Source organism: Cucurbita moschata, unplaced genomic scaffold (genome assembly GCF_002738365.1).
Source record: "Cucurbita moschata cultivar Rifu unplaced genomic scaffold, Cmos_1.0 Cmo_Scf00062, whole genome shotgun sequence".
NCBI lineage: Eukaryota > Viridiplantae > Streptophyta > Magnoliopsida > Cucurbitales > Cucurbitaceae > Cucurbita > Cucurbita moschata.
In genome coordinates this window covers 730,322-746,710 of record NW_019268578.1, presented here as the reverse complement: position 1 = coordinate 746,710, position 16,389 = coordinate 730,322, and the positions used below count along the sequence as shown (strand labels likewise).

General features: G+C 37.6%; 4 protein-coding genes across 6 annotated transcripts in view; 3 read left to right on the top strand and 1 right to left on the bottom strand.

Annotated features, from left to right (window-relative positions):
• Nucleotides 1–2,151, top strand: part of LOC111437146 (ras-related protein Rab11D) — a 3,656-nt gene extending 1,505 nt beyond the window's left edge. The window contains exon 2 of the mRNA XM_023075000.1: nucleotides 1,609–2,151. Within this exon, the coding sequence (XP_022930768.1) occupies nucleotides 1,609–2,044 (436 nt within the window). The 3' untranslated portion in view covers nucleotides 2,045–2,151. The remainder of the gene's footprint in view (nucleotides 1–1,608) is intronic.
• A 926-nt stretch (nucleotides 2,152–3,077) lies between these two features.
• LOC111437145 (probable WRKY transcription factor 69) lies at nucleotides 3,078–5,379 on the bottom strand. Of its 2 annotated transcripts, none has more exons than XM_023074997.1 (3): nucleotides 5,064–5,379; nucleotides 4,829–4,975; nucleotides 3,078–3,933 (listed from the first exon to the last, which is right to left on the bottom strand). In XM_023074997.1, the coding sequence occupies exons 1-3, from the start codon at nucleotides 5,174–5,176 to the stop codon at nucleotides 3,360–3,362; spliced, it is 834 nt and encodes a 277-aa protein (XP_022930765.1). In that variant the 5' UTR covers nucleotides 5,177–5,379; the 3' UTR covers nucleotides 3,078–3,359. The 2 variants fall into 2 exon arrangements, with proteins under 2 accessions (XP_022930765.1, XP_022930766.1); XM_023074998.1 differs by having other exon boundaries at nucleotides 4,829–4,972.
• A 3,138-nt stretch (nucleotides 5,380–8,517) lies between these two features.
• LOC111437148 (60S ribosomal protein L11-1-like) lies at nucleotides 8,518–10,369 on the top strand. 2 transcript variants are annotated; one of them, XM_023075004.1, is made up of 5 exons: nucleotides 8,518–8,621; nucleotides 8,732–8,839; nucleotides 8,924–8,966; nucleotides 9,173–9,368; nucleotides 9,999–10,369. In XM_023075004.1, the coding sequence occupies exons 1-5, from the start codon at nucleotides 8,619–8,621 to the stop codon at nucleotides 10,195–10,197; spliced, it is 549 nt and encodes a 182-aa protein (XP_022930772.1). In that variant the 5' UTR covers nucleotides 8,518–8,618; the 3' UTR covers nucleotides 10,198–10,369. The 2 variants fall into 2 exon arrangements, with proteins under 2 accessions (XP_022930772.1, XP_022930771.1); XM_023075003.1 differs by lacking the exon at nucleotides 8,518–8,621 and having other exon boundaries at nucleotides 8,723–8,839.
• A 1,237-nt stretch (nucleotides 10,370–11,606) lies between these two features.
• Nucleotides 11,607–15,664, top strand: LOC111437142 (chaperone protein dnaJ C76, chloroplastic-like). The gene is made up of 9 exons (XM_023074995.1): nucleotides 11,607–11,856; nucleotides 12,339–12,467; nucleotides 12,640–12,769; nucleotides 13,320–13,440; nucleotides 13,878–13,959; nucleotides 14,024–14,077; nucleotides 14,534–14,572; nucleotides 14,633–14,738; nucleotides 15,324–15,664. Exons 1-9 carry the CDS (start codon nucleotides 11,644–11,646, stop codon nucleotides 15,452–15,454), a joined length of 1,005 nt encoding a protein of 334 aa, XP_022930763.1. The 5' UTR covers nucleotides 11,607–11,643; the 3' UTR covers nucleotides 15,455–15,664.
• Nucleotides 15,665–16,389: the final 725 nt, after the last annotated feature.

Here is a 16,389-nt window from a genome sequence, read left to right as displayed (position 1 = left end):
TTTTTTTTTTTTTTTTTTTTTTTTTTTTTTTTTTTTTTTTTTTTTTTTTTTTTTTTTTTTGCTTCTTCATTGGAAGAACTTGTGGTATGCTTGTTCATTGGACGAATTCCTCCTTTTGCTCCTCAGCGTACGGGGTGTTTTGTATCTATTGAGCAAAGACGGGTTGTAATTGTATAGCGGTATCTGAAAACGTATCTTGGGCATGCCCTAAATGTGCATCCTTGCATGGAAATTTGGGAAACTTTCTATGAGATCCCACGTCGGTTAGAAAAGGGAATGAAACATTTCTTACAAGGGTGTGAAAACCTCTACTTAGTAGACGCGTTTTGAAACCGTGAGGCTGACGCCGATACGTAACGGGCCAAAGTAGACAATATCTACTAGTGGTGGGTTTTTGGGCTGTTATAAATGGTATTAGAGCCAAACACCGGGCGGTGTGCCAGCGAGGACACTGGCTCTCAAGGTGGGTGGATTGTGAGATCCCGCATCGGTTGGAAAGGGGAACAAAACATTCCTTACAAGGGTGTGAAAACCTCTTTCTAGTAGATGCGTTTTAAAACTTTAAGGGGAAGCCCAAAAGGGAAAGCCAACATTCCTTACAAGGGTGTGAAAACCTCTTTCTAGTAGATGCGTTTTAAAACTTTGAGGGGAAGCCCAAAAGGGAAAGCCACCCAAATAGGACAATATCTGCTTGCAGTGGTCTTGGGCCATTACACTTTCAGATAAACTTTCGAGAAATAGGGAATTTTTTATTTCTGTTTAGATTGGTACTCGAAGGTCATAACTGTCCTCATCTGTTCAACATCCATTCTTTAGTTATGGGTCAAAATACATACAATGATTTAGTGTGTGCTCTTAGAATTGAGCCCAATTCAAACTTCACGGCTTGTCTTTACTGAATCCCACTGCTGCTGAAGCTTGACTATGATTGGAAACAGAGACCAAATATTGAAATATATGCAGAAGCTGGCATCCAATAGTTTCTGTATTTGTTCGAAGGTTTCATAGGCACCATAAGAAAGGAACGAGTGCCAATTAGGACGTTAGGCCCTGACGGAGGGTGGATTTTGAGATCCCACATCGGTTGGAGAGGAGAACGAAACGTTCTTTGTAAGGGTGTTGAACTTTTCTCTAGCAGATGCATTTTAGAAACCTTAAGGGGAAGCTCGAAAGGGAAAGCCCAAAATCTGCTAGTGGTGGGTTTGGGTCGTTACAAATTGTATTAGAGCCAGACACTAGGCGGTGTACTAGCGAGGACTATGACTTCGAAGGGGGTGGACACTAGGCGGTGTACCAGTGAGGACGTTGGGCCCAGAAGGGGGTGAATTGTGAGATACCACATCGATTGGAGAGAGGAACGAGTGTCAACAAGGACGTTGGGCTCCGAAGGGGGGTGGATTGTGAGATCTTACATTAGTTGGAGAGGAGAACGAAACATTAATCCAAATCCAATGGGTTGGCGGGTGTGTGGGAGGCGGGTTTGATTAGAAAAACGTACGCTTCTTTGTTTATTTTGACAGTTATTTATTGGCAGTTATTTGGATTTGTAGTTACCACTTAAAAGCTCTTGTTTGCTTCCTTCAGTTCAGATTAGCTCTTTCCGTGTAGGTACCGAGCGATAACCAGTGCTTACTACCGAGGAGCGGTAGGTGCTTTGCTTGTGTACGATGTCACTCGACGACCAACATTCGAGAACGCTGCAAGATGGTTAAAGGAATTGAGGAATCACACAGACCCAAACATGGTAGTGATGCTCATTGGCAACAAATGCGATTTACGACACCTCGTTCTCGTTCCAACCGAAGATGGAAAATCATTTTCCGAGATGGAGTCTTTATACTTCATGGAGACCTCTGCACTGGATGCAACGAACGTCGAGAGTGCTTTCACGGAGGTGCTCTCTCAAATATATCGCATCGTGTGCAAGAGATCAGTCGAGGCAGGCGACAGCGCAAGCGGTTCAACCCTTCCGTCGAAAGGCCAGACAATAGATGTCAAGGACGACTCGTCGGTTCTGAAGAGGATTGGATGTTGCTCCAGCTAAGTTAAAAGCTTCAAACATTTACACAGAAATACAGCAAGTGATTACTTATTTTGTATATTTGTATCTCTTTTGTAGAATAAGAGCATGGTTGTGGTTGGTTGTGGTTTGAAAGGCGCACTTCTTTAAAATTGAAAACCTCTTCTCAATGTTAGTCTCTCCGTTCAACCGGGAAAGTTGTGAATTTCTTATAAGGGTGTGAAAATCTCTCTCGCAGATGCGTTTTAAACTCTTGAGGGGAAGCTTGAAAAGGAAAGTCCAAAGAGAACAATATATGTGGGTCTGGGCCGTTACAAATTGTGTGTGCGTGTGTACGTATATCTATATGCCGGCCAGGCAGACGAGGATCAAGAAGTGCCTTGACGTGCTCCACTACTTCTCCTCCTCTAATGCCGATGAGCTTACTTTTACAGAATAAGACATGGACTCTGGCCCTCTCTCTTAAAGCTACCGCATTCCACCGATTCTTGTCCTATTCTTGTTCTGCATCCTATCTCCAATTCTTGTTCATCGTTCATGATCCTGTTGGGCTCATAGATTCCCTTTACCATGTCATCGCCAGCAATTCGGAACCTATTCTAATATCCTTCACAATTAGAAAGAAGCCTCCAACGGAAACTATGGGTAGGATCTCTACATATACTTACATATATATATATATTTTTTTACTATGCGGTGTCGTGATCTTGACACGCTCACGACCAGCCTTAAGGGGAATTAAGCCCCATATATATTTTTCACTCCGGCTTTGTGGCTTCGTCGGACCTTAGGCGAGGTTTGTCTTCGCTAATCGAACATCGCTTATGCGGAATCTAAGCTTGTTCAACCACACACGCCGCGTGCATGTTCAATCGTCTGCGACACATCCGACCTGCCTCTACGCTAGGCCAAATCATTCGGCTCGACCTGGCCTCTTCTCAGGCCAAGGTCTCTCAATGTAACGTCGCATCTCACCTTATCATTTCGATCCCCATTGACAGGGTCCATATGTGTTGACGCCACCTATATATATATCTAAATAGAGACGAGGAGAATAATTTCAAAAGGAACCATAATTTCATTATTTTCTCGATATTCTTGACTAACTTTCACTGTACAACAGAAGAAACCCACCGATCCCAATTTAAAACTAAATTAGAAAGAAAAAAATAATAATAATTATGTAGAAAAATCCTCTCCCCCTCTTTTTTCTTTCTTTGTGAAGTGTCCAAAGCGATCGCCAATTGGCAATTTGGAAAGTCCAGCTAGAAAAAAGCGAAAGAAAAGTGTACGGTCATGTTCCTGTAACACAAACCAACCAAATCCTTAAAAAAAACCGCTAGTAATCTAAAACCCTGCCACATGTCCGGTTCGGTCCGTCGGGTTGGACCGCTCGCCGCCGGCCGAAAACCACAGAGCATTCAGGTAATTCCCCAAGATCCGCAAATAACGACTCGTCCTCGTCATTTCCTCTTGCAGACAAAACCATTACATCGGCGTCGTCGAACATGTCGCCTCCCCCATAAATCGGGCCCTCCAGGATTCTATCGTACGCCACGTCAGCCAACCATCCAAAATCGCCGATGCACGGTTTTATCATCAGCGAGTCGCCACCGAGTTCCAGTTCCGGCTGACTCGCGAAAACCACCGCTGGCGACGCGGGGGTCGCGTTGGTGTGGTCGGAATTGGAGGGCGACGTGGTTGCGCTCCCCGGTGACGAATCCTCGGCGATGGCGGCGGAGGGGGGCGAGGAATTGTGGTGTTGGTGTTGGTGATGGTGAGATTTGGTCGCCGGGAGCTGGTGGTTGTGGTCGAAAGAGTAGGTAATAACAAGCTTGGTGGGGTCCACACGGCTTCTTTCTACTTGCTTTCTTGCCGGGCAGCCTTTGGAGCTACTACATCGGTAATATCCCCTAAAATATAAAAATATATATATATTTAATAAATTTATCTAAATAATAATTTAAAAAAACGTGGGATTAATTATTAATTCAGATATATCCAAAAGTAAAAGTGTCCGTTCAGTTAACGGGAAAGAAGATAAGCCCATGAGCCAATCACCAAACAAATCTCAATAGAATAACGCAAAAATTACATTAAAAATTCAATAATAAATTATTAGTATTTTATTTTTTAATTATCTATTTTTTAAGATAATAATTACATAATAGATTTGATTTTTATATTAAAACAATAAATAATATTTTATTTTAAAGACTTTTCGTGTAGCCACCAATCACTAATATGATATCAGTGTGAAAGGCATCTTCGAATAATGTCGTGATTCAATTCATTGAAAACAAATTAAAATTTAAAAACGGTTTTAAAAATTATGTAATTTTAGTAATAGTTTTAAAAAATTGTGCAATTATTAGGCAAAAGAAGGAAACAAAATAGGGCAATAATTAGGTAAAAGAAAAAGGAAAAAAAAGTGCGTGTTTACACGCGCTATGAGAGCGATTGGATAATGTGTATGATCCCAATTCCCAACTACGACAAATAATAATAATAAAACAAAGCGGCGATATTAGCAAAAGCCGCCTTTGTGCTAAAATGCGCCAATCTCAATCCAGATCCTACCGTTGCCGGTGGTTAGATATTTCTTATTGGTTAAAAAACTGCCGGCCGGTGGTGGCGGCGGCGGCGGCGGCTAACATGAAAATTGAAATATTAAACATTTCTTCAAATTTTCGATTAAATTAATTATAAATGCATCAAAATTAAGTCAATTCCTCTTTCAATTAGAGCAAAATGAATAGAAATCAAAGCAAAAATTACGAAAAAAATGCCCTTAATTTTGTATAATACCTGGGATAAGGAGAGCCTTTGATTGGCTTTTGGCCGTATTTCCTCCAAGCCCATGAATCCGACGGTGGATATGCTTCCCCTTTGCTCTTAGATCCCTCCATGTCACCGATCGGTACCGACACCACTCTTTTCTGCCCTCCCCTTCTAGTGTAAAACACAAAACAAAATCCATAAATTAAAATTAAAATTAAAATAATTATTAATTTAAAGTAAATTAAATTGAAAAAAAACCAACCTTTTTCTGGAGCCATTGCCGTCGGTGGGGGATCCCGGCAGGCCGTCGTCCGACATGGCTCCAGGATCTTCTTGCTCGGAGAGAAATGGGTTAGTGCGAACACGGCGGTCCATGGGCGGAACGGCGATGAAAACTTGAACGCCGGTTGCCGGAAATTGTGTGATAACGATCAATCGTACGGGTGAGATTAAAGAGAGAAAAAGGAAATGGGATTTGGGCGGAGAGATTGGGAGAGGGAAGGAGTGAGAGATTTAGATGAGGTTTAATACAAAGCATAGTCATGTTGACAGATTGGCAAACTATGTTTGTTTATTAAGGTCGTGCAAGCAAATACGAAGTAAATTATAATGCTTAAGGGGGAGGGTTTAATTCCGGTACGGTCGGGTGCATTGTAGAGTCTTTGTGGAATTATTTAGATGGATTAATTATTGAATTATTAATCGTAAATAAATCAAAGGGTTTTAGTTAATCACACCCTGACACAGTTTTAAATAATGTTAATGTTGTTTTTAGATTATTTATTTAAATAATTAAATTTGTATGGTTTAATTAATAGGAAGAATATATTTTAAAAATCTCTCTTAAAATGAACTAATAATAATTAAAAAAAAACTATATTAAATTTAAGGATATTATGTATATTTTATTTTATTTTAAATGTTTATTAGTTTAATAAAAAATTTAGATGCAATATAGACCATAATAACTCGACGACTAAATAAAAATATAGTTTAAATTTAATACACATGATATTAAGACCGTAGGAATGGTATAAGTCGTGTATATATTATTTTTTTTTTAATGTTTTTAAAATGTATTCATTTACGATTAAAAGTGTGAACTTGATATTGTGGATTATTCAACGGGGCGTAAGTGTTGGGGTAATGGAAAAATTAGAAGAGAGATCAACGGTGGTGATTAACTCCCACAATGACACAAGAATCTCGGCATCGTGTTGACTTTTAATAAATTTATTCAATTTAATATTCCATTAATTTGTGTAAATTAATTAACTGTAATATATCAAATTTCAAGTGAATAATTTAGTAGAAATACTCATTTTGTTAATAATTAATAATTTAAAACAAATTACTTTATATTATTGACTTTAAATTAATGTACTTACCATCATGATCCCATAAAATCTTAAGGATTAAATGGTAAATTTAGTTGTATTTTAAATAAAATTAAAATTTTATCCTTACACAAATACAACTTTATAAATAATTTGCATCATTAAATGTCACTAACGGATTCAATATCCGACACAGTCAGCTATATCAACATGCCCTTAATTCGTTAATCACTTCTACCGCAACGTGTTGAACTAGATAATAAATTTAGAAATATCTATTTTACCCTCCAAGATAGATTCCCAATTTTGACAGAGAATGGAGGGAGCGAAGAACATTTTTTTCACATTACACAAAATGTGATAGAGGTGGAATTATATTGCCGTCTCCATCCCCACCCGCTTAATATAAAATATTTTCAATTCATATTAAAATATTATATATATATATATATATATCATTCTCACTATATTTTATATTTTAAAAGTAAATTAGTTCAATTAAATTTTGAAATTTTTATGAAATATATTGATTTGTTAGAAATTATTTTAATAAATATTATATTAAAAATAAAAATTTTAAAATAGTTATTAAAAAAAATAATAAACAGATAAAAATTACTTGAAAAAAACAAAAAAAAAAACTTGATTCCCAACAATTTCGGAATCAGTCTCTATCCCCATAAGAAAATAAATAGAGAATTTTGCAGATATAAAGAATGAAATAAGTGCTCGGAATGGAGACTTCTCTGTCCCCACCACGCCCGTATATATCTCTAAACATATTATTCAATAAAAAATCGAAAATAATTGTCATGGTCGTTTCTTCTTCGCCCGACCCATCTTTATATTCAAAACAAAATTTTCAAGACTTTATGGCAACATTCCTACAATTGAAGGATAGCCAGATTTTTATTCCTGGATAAAAGAATCAAATATTGTTACCAAATAATTACTATTTATTTCCATTCCCGGGAGCCATTCTTTTGCCAATTTTTCCTTTTCTATTTATGATATTCCATCGAAACGACGTCGGATAAACCAAAGATTCCCAATCAACGTAAGCATGGGAAACGGGTTTTTAATTTAATACAAATTATATTATTTTTGTTTAATATATTATTTAATTAAACCATTATCTGTCCGACTTCTTCTTTCGCGGCTTATTCAATGATCATCAATTATTGGTAATATTTAATTAAACAATTATTAATTAATTACAGCAGATTGAATGGATATTTACTATCCAAAATGAACTAATAAAAAAATGGCGGAGATAAGTTAATTTAATTTAATTCCTTATTATTATAATTTATATATTTTGGTCAAATAAATAAGCTGACCAATTCTTATCTTAATTTTATTTTATTTGTTTTATTATACACATTTTCAAATTCAGCGGTTTGAATATACCAACCAATCAAGTTACTATTTATAAATTATGCTTTTTTATTTTCACATTTATAGATATTATTTTAGGTTAGAATAATCTAATTTTCTTGAGAATAACGTAATCTGTCATTGTTCGTGCCAATCAGGTATAAGCCCACCCACATGCCCGACCTGAATGCATAGACAACATTAGTGTAGAATTCGTTGCCCGCTAGGTATAAAGGCTCGCGCCTTTGACTTTTCGCACGTACTCACTCATCTTTATCAAGTATCTCTTCGTTCTTTTACTTTGTCTCGTTGATTCGCTTCAGGGAATATAATTGTGAGCGAGACTGCTAGGACGCTCATCCATGGACGACTGTTTGAAGTGCAAGGGTAAAAACTCGAACTTAGATAGGATAGGACTGTACGCCGTCGGGCCCTTCAGGTGTCATAAGTAGTGACAGGAAAATTGCTTTCGATAGGATCGAGACTGTCTGTTTTGCACTATTACCGTAGCTCACCTCTACATCAACTTGAATTAAATTATTACTTAAGTTTTAGAGTGTACGATGCTATGAATTACTTTGTGTTTGGTTGCAATCAACCCATTTGTTTAGTTGTTGATAAATGTAACTGCCCAAGTCCACCGCTAGCAGATATTTGTCCTATTTGGGCTTTCCCTCAATGATTTAAAACACGGCTAAGGAAAGGTTTTCATATCCTTATAAATGATGTTTCGTTCTCCTTCTCAACCAATGTGGACATCACAATACACCTTTCCAATTAAATTAGCTAATTAGCGAATGATCCTTTATAAACTATTCTATAATGGTTAGAGACTTTTGAAAACTATTCACACCTAGAAATCAATAAAAAAAAAAAAACTAAATTGTTATTATGAAAAATATTGGGCCTCAATTGTAGGGCCCATATGATAGCAATTTCATAGGCCCAAAACTAAAGCCCACAACCTAGGCCAATCAGAAACCCTAGCTTCGGCTGCTTCAAACAATATTAGGGTTTCTTCCCCCTTCCCTGGGATCGAGCAGCAGTAGCACCACCAGCAACACACAAGCCGCAGCCGCGTAGCCACCCGCCAGAACACTTCAATGGTAATTTTCTCTAGATTCTTTCTGTTTTCTAGCTATAGATTCTTAAAAAGCGCCTATAATCTTGTTTCCTTCATGCGACTTAATCATTTACTTCTGTTAATATGGCGCAGGCTTCGGAGAGGAAGTTATCGAACACCATGAGGGATATTAAGGTGCAGAAGCTCGTTCTCAATATCTCAGTCGGTGAGAGTGGAGATCGGCTTACAAGAGCTGCCAAGGTTCTGCTTTAATGTGTGCATTGTTCTTTGTTCGTTTAGCTGCTTCTTTCCTTGTTTCCGCCATTGATGATTTACTTTGATTAGGTGCTCGAGCAACTAAGCGGCCAGAGCCCTGTGTTCTCTAAGGGTACTTTCTTTTTTCTCTTCAAGTACTCGATTGACTTATATTATGGAATGGTCCAAATGACAATAGGAAGAAAGATTTATAATCTGAAGTTGAAATTGTTGATGAACAATAGTTGTTTGGGCGAGTTCTTGTGTTGAGTTTATTTGTTTTACGTTTTTAGAATTGGATCTGATAGACTGTTATTTCTTTGTTATTTTGGTCAATAGCTAGATACACTGTGCGTTCATTTGGAATCAGACGTAATGAGAAGATTGCTTGCTATGTCACCGTTAGAGGCGAGAAGGCTATGCAGCTTTTGGAAAGTGGGTTGAAGGTTAAGGAGTACGAGTTGCTTCGCAGGAACTTCAGTGACACTGGATGCTTTGGCTTTGGTATTCAAGAACACATTGATCTTGGAATCAAGTAAGCCCTTAAACACATCTGAATATGCCTTTAATCTGTTTCCAGATCTATAATCTGATTTGCTTAACTGATTCTGTTTTGCATTGCGTTTGAATTTAGTTTACTTCTAATTAGTCATTCATTGGGATGGGATTTTTGGCAATGGAAATGGTAATTTTTCTGCTTGAATCTCTGTAGTCGAAGAACATATTGGTATCGAGATTGAGGTTGGGGATGCTGTTGACAATGTCTTGTGGGGATATAAATTTTAGTCCTGACTCTTTCTTGAGTAATTTGTGCCGTTTTCTTTTTAGTTAAACCAATTGCTTCATGCCTGTGGGATCGGATTTTTGGCAATGGTGATGGTAATTTTTCTGCACGATTCTCGGTAGTCGAAGAACATAGGGGGATTGAGATTAAGGTTGGGGGTGCCTTTGACAATGTCCTGTGGGGACATAAATTGTAGTCCTGACTCGGGTAATTTGTGACGATATCTTTGAAGGCTTCAGGCCTTGTGATTGAAATTTCCTTCAGGATGGGGGAACAAGGAGTAGGGGCATCCCGAATCTTGTGTAGACTAATCGATATCACTATCTTTGAAGTTTTCTTGTAACCCATCTCGTGTTTATGTGTGCAACCGTGATGTTTCAGGTACGATCCATCCACCGGTATCTACGGTATGGACTTCTTTGTTGTCTTGGAGCGACCAGGATACCGTGTGGGGCGTCGCAGGAGGTGCAAGTCTCGTGTCGGGATCCAGCACAGGGTCACGAAGGAGGACGCCATGAAGTGGTTCCAGGTGAAATACGAGGGAGTTATTCTTAACAAGTCTCAGCAACTCACTGGTTAAGTTTCAGAGGGATTTCTCAAATAGATGGAGAGTTATTTAGTGTGCAAGTTATAAAATTTTGTGCTTTTACCATTAGCCTGACTGAAGCTCTTTATTATTGTTTTTTTTTCTTTGGATATTTTTCGGCTTTAATGAAGATTATTAGAATCAATTTGAGAACATTTTAAGCTGTTGGCTGTCTTATGTTTTAGTAATTTGAGAACATTTTAAGCTGTAAGGCAATTTTTTTTTTTAATTGGAAAACTTCACATTGTTTTGATGAGATATGAAAGTCCCACGTCGGCTAATTCACTGGAATGATCATTGGTTTATAATCAATAAATATCATTTTCATTGGTGTGAGGCCTTTTGGGGAAGTTCAAAGCAGAGGCCTTTTGGGGAAGTTCAAAGCAGAGGCCTTTTGGGGAAGTTCAAAGCAGAGGCCTTTTGGGGAAGTTCAAAGCAGAGGCCTTTTGGGGAAGTTCAAAGTGGACAATATCATTGTGTTGTGGAGAGTTGTCAGAGACCTTTTGGGGAAGTTCAAAGTGGACAATATCATTGTGTTGTGGAGAGTTGTGTTCGTCTAACGTGGTATTAGAGCCATGGGTAAATCCTCAAATGTCGAACAAAGGACTCTAAAAAGAAAAGGAGTCGAGCCTCCTCGAAGGCTCAGTAAAAAATGACTAAGACATAGTCAAGTATCGACTAAGACATAGTCAAGTATCGACTAAGACATAGTCAAGTATCGATTAAGGGGAAATGTACTTCGTTCGAGGGGAGTTTAGGGAATGATCATTGGTTTATAATAAAGGAATACTATCTCATTGGTGTGAGACTTTTTGGGGAAGCCTATAGGTTTATAATCAAATAATACTATCTCTATTGGTGTGAGACCTTTTAAGAAGCAAAGCTGATACTCAAAGTGGACAATATCATACCTGTGGATCAAAGCGGACAATATCATACCTGTGGATCAAAGCGGACAATATCATACCTGTAGATCAAAGTGGACAATATCATACCTGTGGATCAAAATCGTGGATCAAAGTGACAATATCATATTAGTGTTGAGAGTCACTTAAAAAGAAAATATTTTAAAATAATTATGATACTTACAAAAACCATAACCAACTTTGTTATCCATTTTCTATTTGAAGATAATGGAACGAAACGACACCGTAGCACGTGAGGCAACAATAATACACAAGCCGGCACGTGCCTTGCTTCTGCAAGATGCACACTCTCGCCACTTCTCTAACTACATTAATCTAACTTCGTTTCGTCCACATTCAAGGAGCTTATTGGCTCACAATCCGCCACGTCATCACCTACCCTCCACGTCAAAATTTCTTCCTCCTCATAATTTCTAAATATCCCTAAACGCCCAACAAAAAAATCCATAATTCTTTCCATTTTTACCCCTGTTTTCTTTTTCGTTATGTTCTGTTTCATGCAACTCCCTCTGCAATGGCTCAGCTGCTCTCCCCTGTTTGCGCCGAGGCCATCAAAGTCCAGCCTCCGTTTCTGAGCCCATGGCGCTCCCTTGCGAAGTCTACCGGTTCTTCCGGCAAGATTGGCCGCGGCGCTGGAAGACGGAACTGTGGCAGTTTGAAAGTCGCAGCGAGGGATTCGGCGGCAACGGAGGCCATTGCCGATGATTATTATGCCGTTTTGGGACTGGTACGCCGTTCGATTTCGATCTAAATTTTTTTTTGGTATTGAACTGTTAAAAACTATGAACGCCGTTTCTTAGGCTCTGGATTATCTGTCGATTTCGCTCCTTGTTGTTTCATGGAGTTTTTTTAGTCTCAGATTGGATGTGAAGATTTTAGGGCTAGTAGTTGATCAGAACCGTAAGGCATTTTTATTTGCTTGTTTTGGATCGTTTTTTTTTCTTGTTCTTGTCCTTGATTTTGCATTTTGGTGTGATTCTAAGTTGTTAAACTGTTATAGAGTAGTTTATGAATCATTCATGAGTGAAAAATGTTCTTAACACATTAAAATATTGTTCAGTTTTAGGAATACTTCTCCCATAAAGTACTAATTTAAAAAATTCTCGTGGTGTTCGTTGACTGCAACTTTATTTCTTTCTTTTTTCAATTGCGAATTTTTGTTTCTACTGAAATGAACAGTTCCTGATTTTTTTTTTTTTTTGTTTATAGCTTCCGGATGCGAGCCCGGGACAGATTAAAAAGGCGTATTATAATTGCATGAAAGAGTGCCATCCAGACTTGAGCGGCGATGATCCAGACACCACCAATTTCTGCATGTTCATTAATGAAGTCTATGAGGTAGGATTTCAAACGCAAACGATGCTAAATGCTTTAAGCTTGGCACTACAGGAACGCAAATCCTATAAATAGAAGGAAAAATAATATATGAACAAAGTAGAAGAATCTACCTAGATTTTTAGATTATATCTGTATAAATCTTGTAGTTTTTTTGCTTCCTGCTAAATTGCAGGTGCTTAGTGACCCAGTGCAGCGAATGGTTTATGATGAAATTCATGGATATGCTTTGACAGCAATCAACCCTTTTATGGATGGTTCAAGCACAAAGGATCTCGCTTTTGTTGATGAATTCAGCTGTATAGGTACGCGGGAGTCTTTCTCTTAAGCTCTGTTGAATTGTTTCTGATTCCTTAAAAAATACTTTATTAAGCTCTTAAAAAAGTATTTCGAAACAGAACTTTAGTGAGATCCCAAATTGGTTGGAGAGGGGAACGAATCATTGTTTATAAGGGTGTAGAAACCTCTACCTACTGGACGTGTTTTAAAACCTTGAGAGAACTCTGGAAGGGAAAACTTAATAAGGACAATATCTGCAAACGGTGGGCTTAGACCATTACAAATGGTATCAGAGGCAAACACCGGGCAGTATGCTAGTGAGGACGCTGGCCCAACAAGGGGGTGGGGCAGTGTGCCAGCGAAGACGCTGGACCCATAAGAGAGGTGGATTGTGAGATCCCATATCGACAAAACATTCCTTATAAAGATGTGGAAACCTCTTCCTAATAGACGTGCTAGTGGTGGACTTCGGTGTTACAATCTTACGTGTTCTTCTCTTAATGTTCCCTTAATTTTTTTCATGAAGTATTGCATCATGGCACAATAGAATGAGTTTGAGATTTTGTTGACTTCCAGGCTGCAAAAATTGTGCTAATGTCGCCCCTGATGTCTTTGGAATTGAAGAAGATTTCGGACGAGCTCGTGTGTATAGCCAGTGTGGGAATCCTCAACGAGTTCAAGAAGCAATTGAAAGTTGGTAAGCTCACTTTATTCTGATTGAATCTGAACTCATTTTATCTTTTTGTTCTCCAAATCTTGCTGTTGATAGCTTGGGAATTGTCAATAGTTTCTATTACATGTATGTTGATAGCTTGGGAATTGTCAATAGTTTCTATTACATGTATTTTCAAGACCAAGACTACAAACATTTCATGCTATAATTTGGTTAACAAAATGAATTATCACAATGGTACGATATTGTCTACTTGACTTTGCTTTTGGTTTTCTTAAAAGTCCTCGTATGAAGTATTCCTTACTTATAAATTCATGATCATTCCCTTAACCGATGTGGGACTCCCCCACCAACAATCCTCAACACAGTCATCGATCTAATTCGAGTACCAATTTTTCAAATTCTGGCTTAGAAATTTGCCTGATGCTACCATTGACCCATGTTTTCTCCTCCCTCGACAGTCCAGTAGATTGCATCCATTGGACTTCAGCAGCACAATTATCTCTGCTCGAAGATGAAATGCGGCGGGTCGAAAGAGTGAATGTAAGTAATGCAGAAATTTCTTTGTCCTAGATTTTCAATTTCTAATTTGAATGTTTATGGCCAGGTTGCGTTTATGCTTTCTGGAATGGGATCATCCGCCGTGGATGTTTTTAGACTGGTATGAACGTTTTAAATTCTATTTAATCTCTAAATTGTTAAACCTCATTCGAATAAGATTTACATTTAATTTTTATTTGTTCGAAAGAATTGAGCTGGTTCGCTTCTTTGTAGCTTATTCAATTGTTATATATATTAGATAAATATATCCGTTAAAGCTATATATGGTAAGCTTATATGGTAAGCTGAAATTAGGACAGTGCTATATACTTATGGTTATATCTAGTAGAGTAAACTAAAACCATATATATATACCCGTTAGGTAGTGCTTTGAAGATGTACGTTCTGACTTCTTTGTATCTTCTCTTACTTATGTACCTGAAGTCATCCATGTAAACTTTTAGTCAATATTCGTCATCAATATAAACCTGTTCTTTGTGTTCATCTAGATCAATTGAATGTGTGCGTTGTTGTGTGGTCCTAACCGAGCTTCCCGTGATTGCTACTAATGTTGCAGGCTAGTACTCGATGGGAGAAGAGGCAATCAAAAGTCATGGTAAGTTTTTATGATGATGAGCGCTTAATTTTATGGCTCTTTCTAATATGTGGAGCGCAGGAACAAGCAAAAGTGAGGATGACGAAGAAGAAAGGTTCTGAAAGCAATGATTCATACTGGACCAATCTTTGGGGCAGCCCTAAAGATAAAACAAATCCAGCTAATGGTTAGTAATCTTCATTAACCTCAAAGCTTACCTAAATTCACCTCGTTGAAATATTAATATCAGTAAGTGTGATGTCGAGGAGAACAAACCACCATTTATAAGGGTGTGGAAACCTTCCCCTAGTAGACGTGTTTTAAAATTGTAAGAGGTAGCCCGAAAGGGAAAGCCCGAAGAGGAAAATCTGCTAGCGGTGGACCTGAGTCGTTACAAATGGTATCAGAGCCAGACACCGAACGATGTGCCAATTTTCTCGCCCTTCCCCGAAGGGGGTAGACACGAGGCGGTGTGCCAGTAAGGACGCTGGCCCCAAAGGAGGGTGGATTTGTGGGTGGTCTCACATCGATTGGAGGAAGGAAAGAGTGTCAGCGAGGACGCTGGCCCTGGCCCCGAAGGGGAGTGGATTGTGATGTCCCACATTGGTAGGGGGAGGAGAACAAACCACCATTTATAAGGGTGTGGAAACCTTCCCTTAGTAGACACGTTTTAAAGCCTTGAGGGGAAGCCCGAAAGAAAAAAATATCTGCTAGCGGTGGACCTGGGTCGTTAGAGTAACAAAAACTAAAACTAGTTTTAAAATGGTTGCAGAAGAGGAAACAAAGGAAAGAGCAAAACGAGCTGCAGCTGCTGCTCGACGATGGAGAGAGTACTCCCGACGGGGCGTTGACAAGCCTCCAACTTTCAAACTTCCAGAGTCAATCTCGAGCAATGATAACTAACCAGGTGATTAAAAATATATATCAACTTATATGTAATAGCTTTATAGTCGTACATAATTAATCAAATATCATTTTAAGAAAAATCCCATAACTTCATCCTTATTTGTAACTATAGAATTAAAAACAAAAATCAAATCATCATCCATTTATGTAATTATTGTAAAAACATCCCCTACCAACTGATTCATGGAACAAGTTGGGATTTGTTTATTTTCTTCCTTGATCCATGAATTATCATATTCTCTATTATACGTTAAGTTACAAGTTTAATCTTTAAATTATCTTCGAAACATGGATGAGTCTATTTAATAGATTTATTCATAAAACTATTTTAGAAGTGAGTGGAAAAATGTGATAGTCTTACATTGGTATTGGTTTTGGGAGAAGAACAAAAACACCCTTTATAAGGATGTGGAATTCTTCCCCTAACACGTTTTAAAGCCTTGAGTGTTGAAACCAGAGATGTCGGAGGATTTCTTTGGCTGCATTGCTGATGGGAAAATTTTGAGGAGAAAAATTGAGGAAAATTTTGAGGAGAAAAATTGAGGGTTTAAACAGTTTTATAAATAAGGTAAAAAGTAAAAAAGATGAATTAAAACAGAGAAATGGTTGTTTTTTATTGCGTTACATTCTTGCCCCTGAATTTGAGCTTATATTACGGATATAATAATAAAGCACATTTTGCATTCTAATCTAGGTGGGTATCACGCTTTAAAAATATTGATTTGAATTTTTTTTTAAGAGAGTTAAAAAGTATTAATGCTATTCTTTTGATTTTTTTTAAGAGAGTTAAAAAATATTAATACTATTTTTAAATTTTATGAGTATTTTTAACATGGAAATATATTTTTATTTTTTTGAAATGAAAGGATATTAATGAAACATTTTAAAGATTATTTTTGAAATCTTAGAGTTTTTTTTTTTTTTTTTTTTTT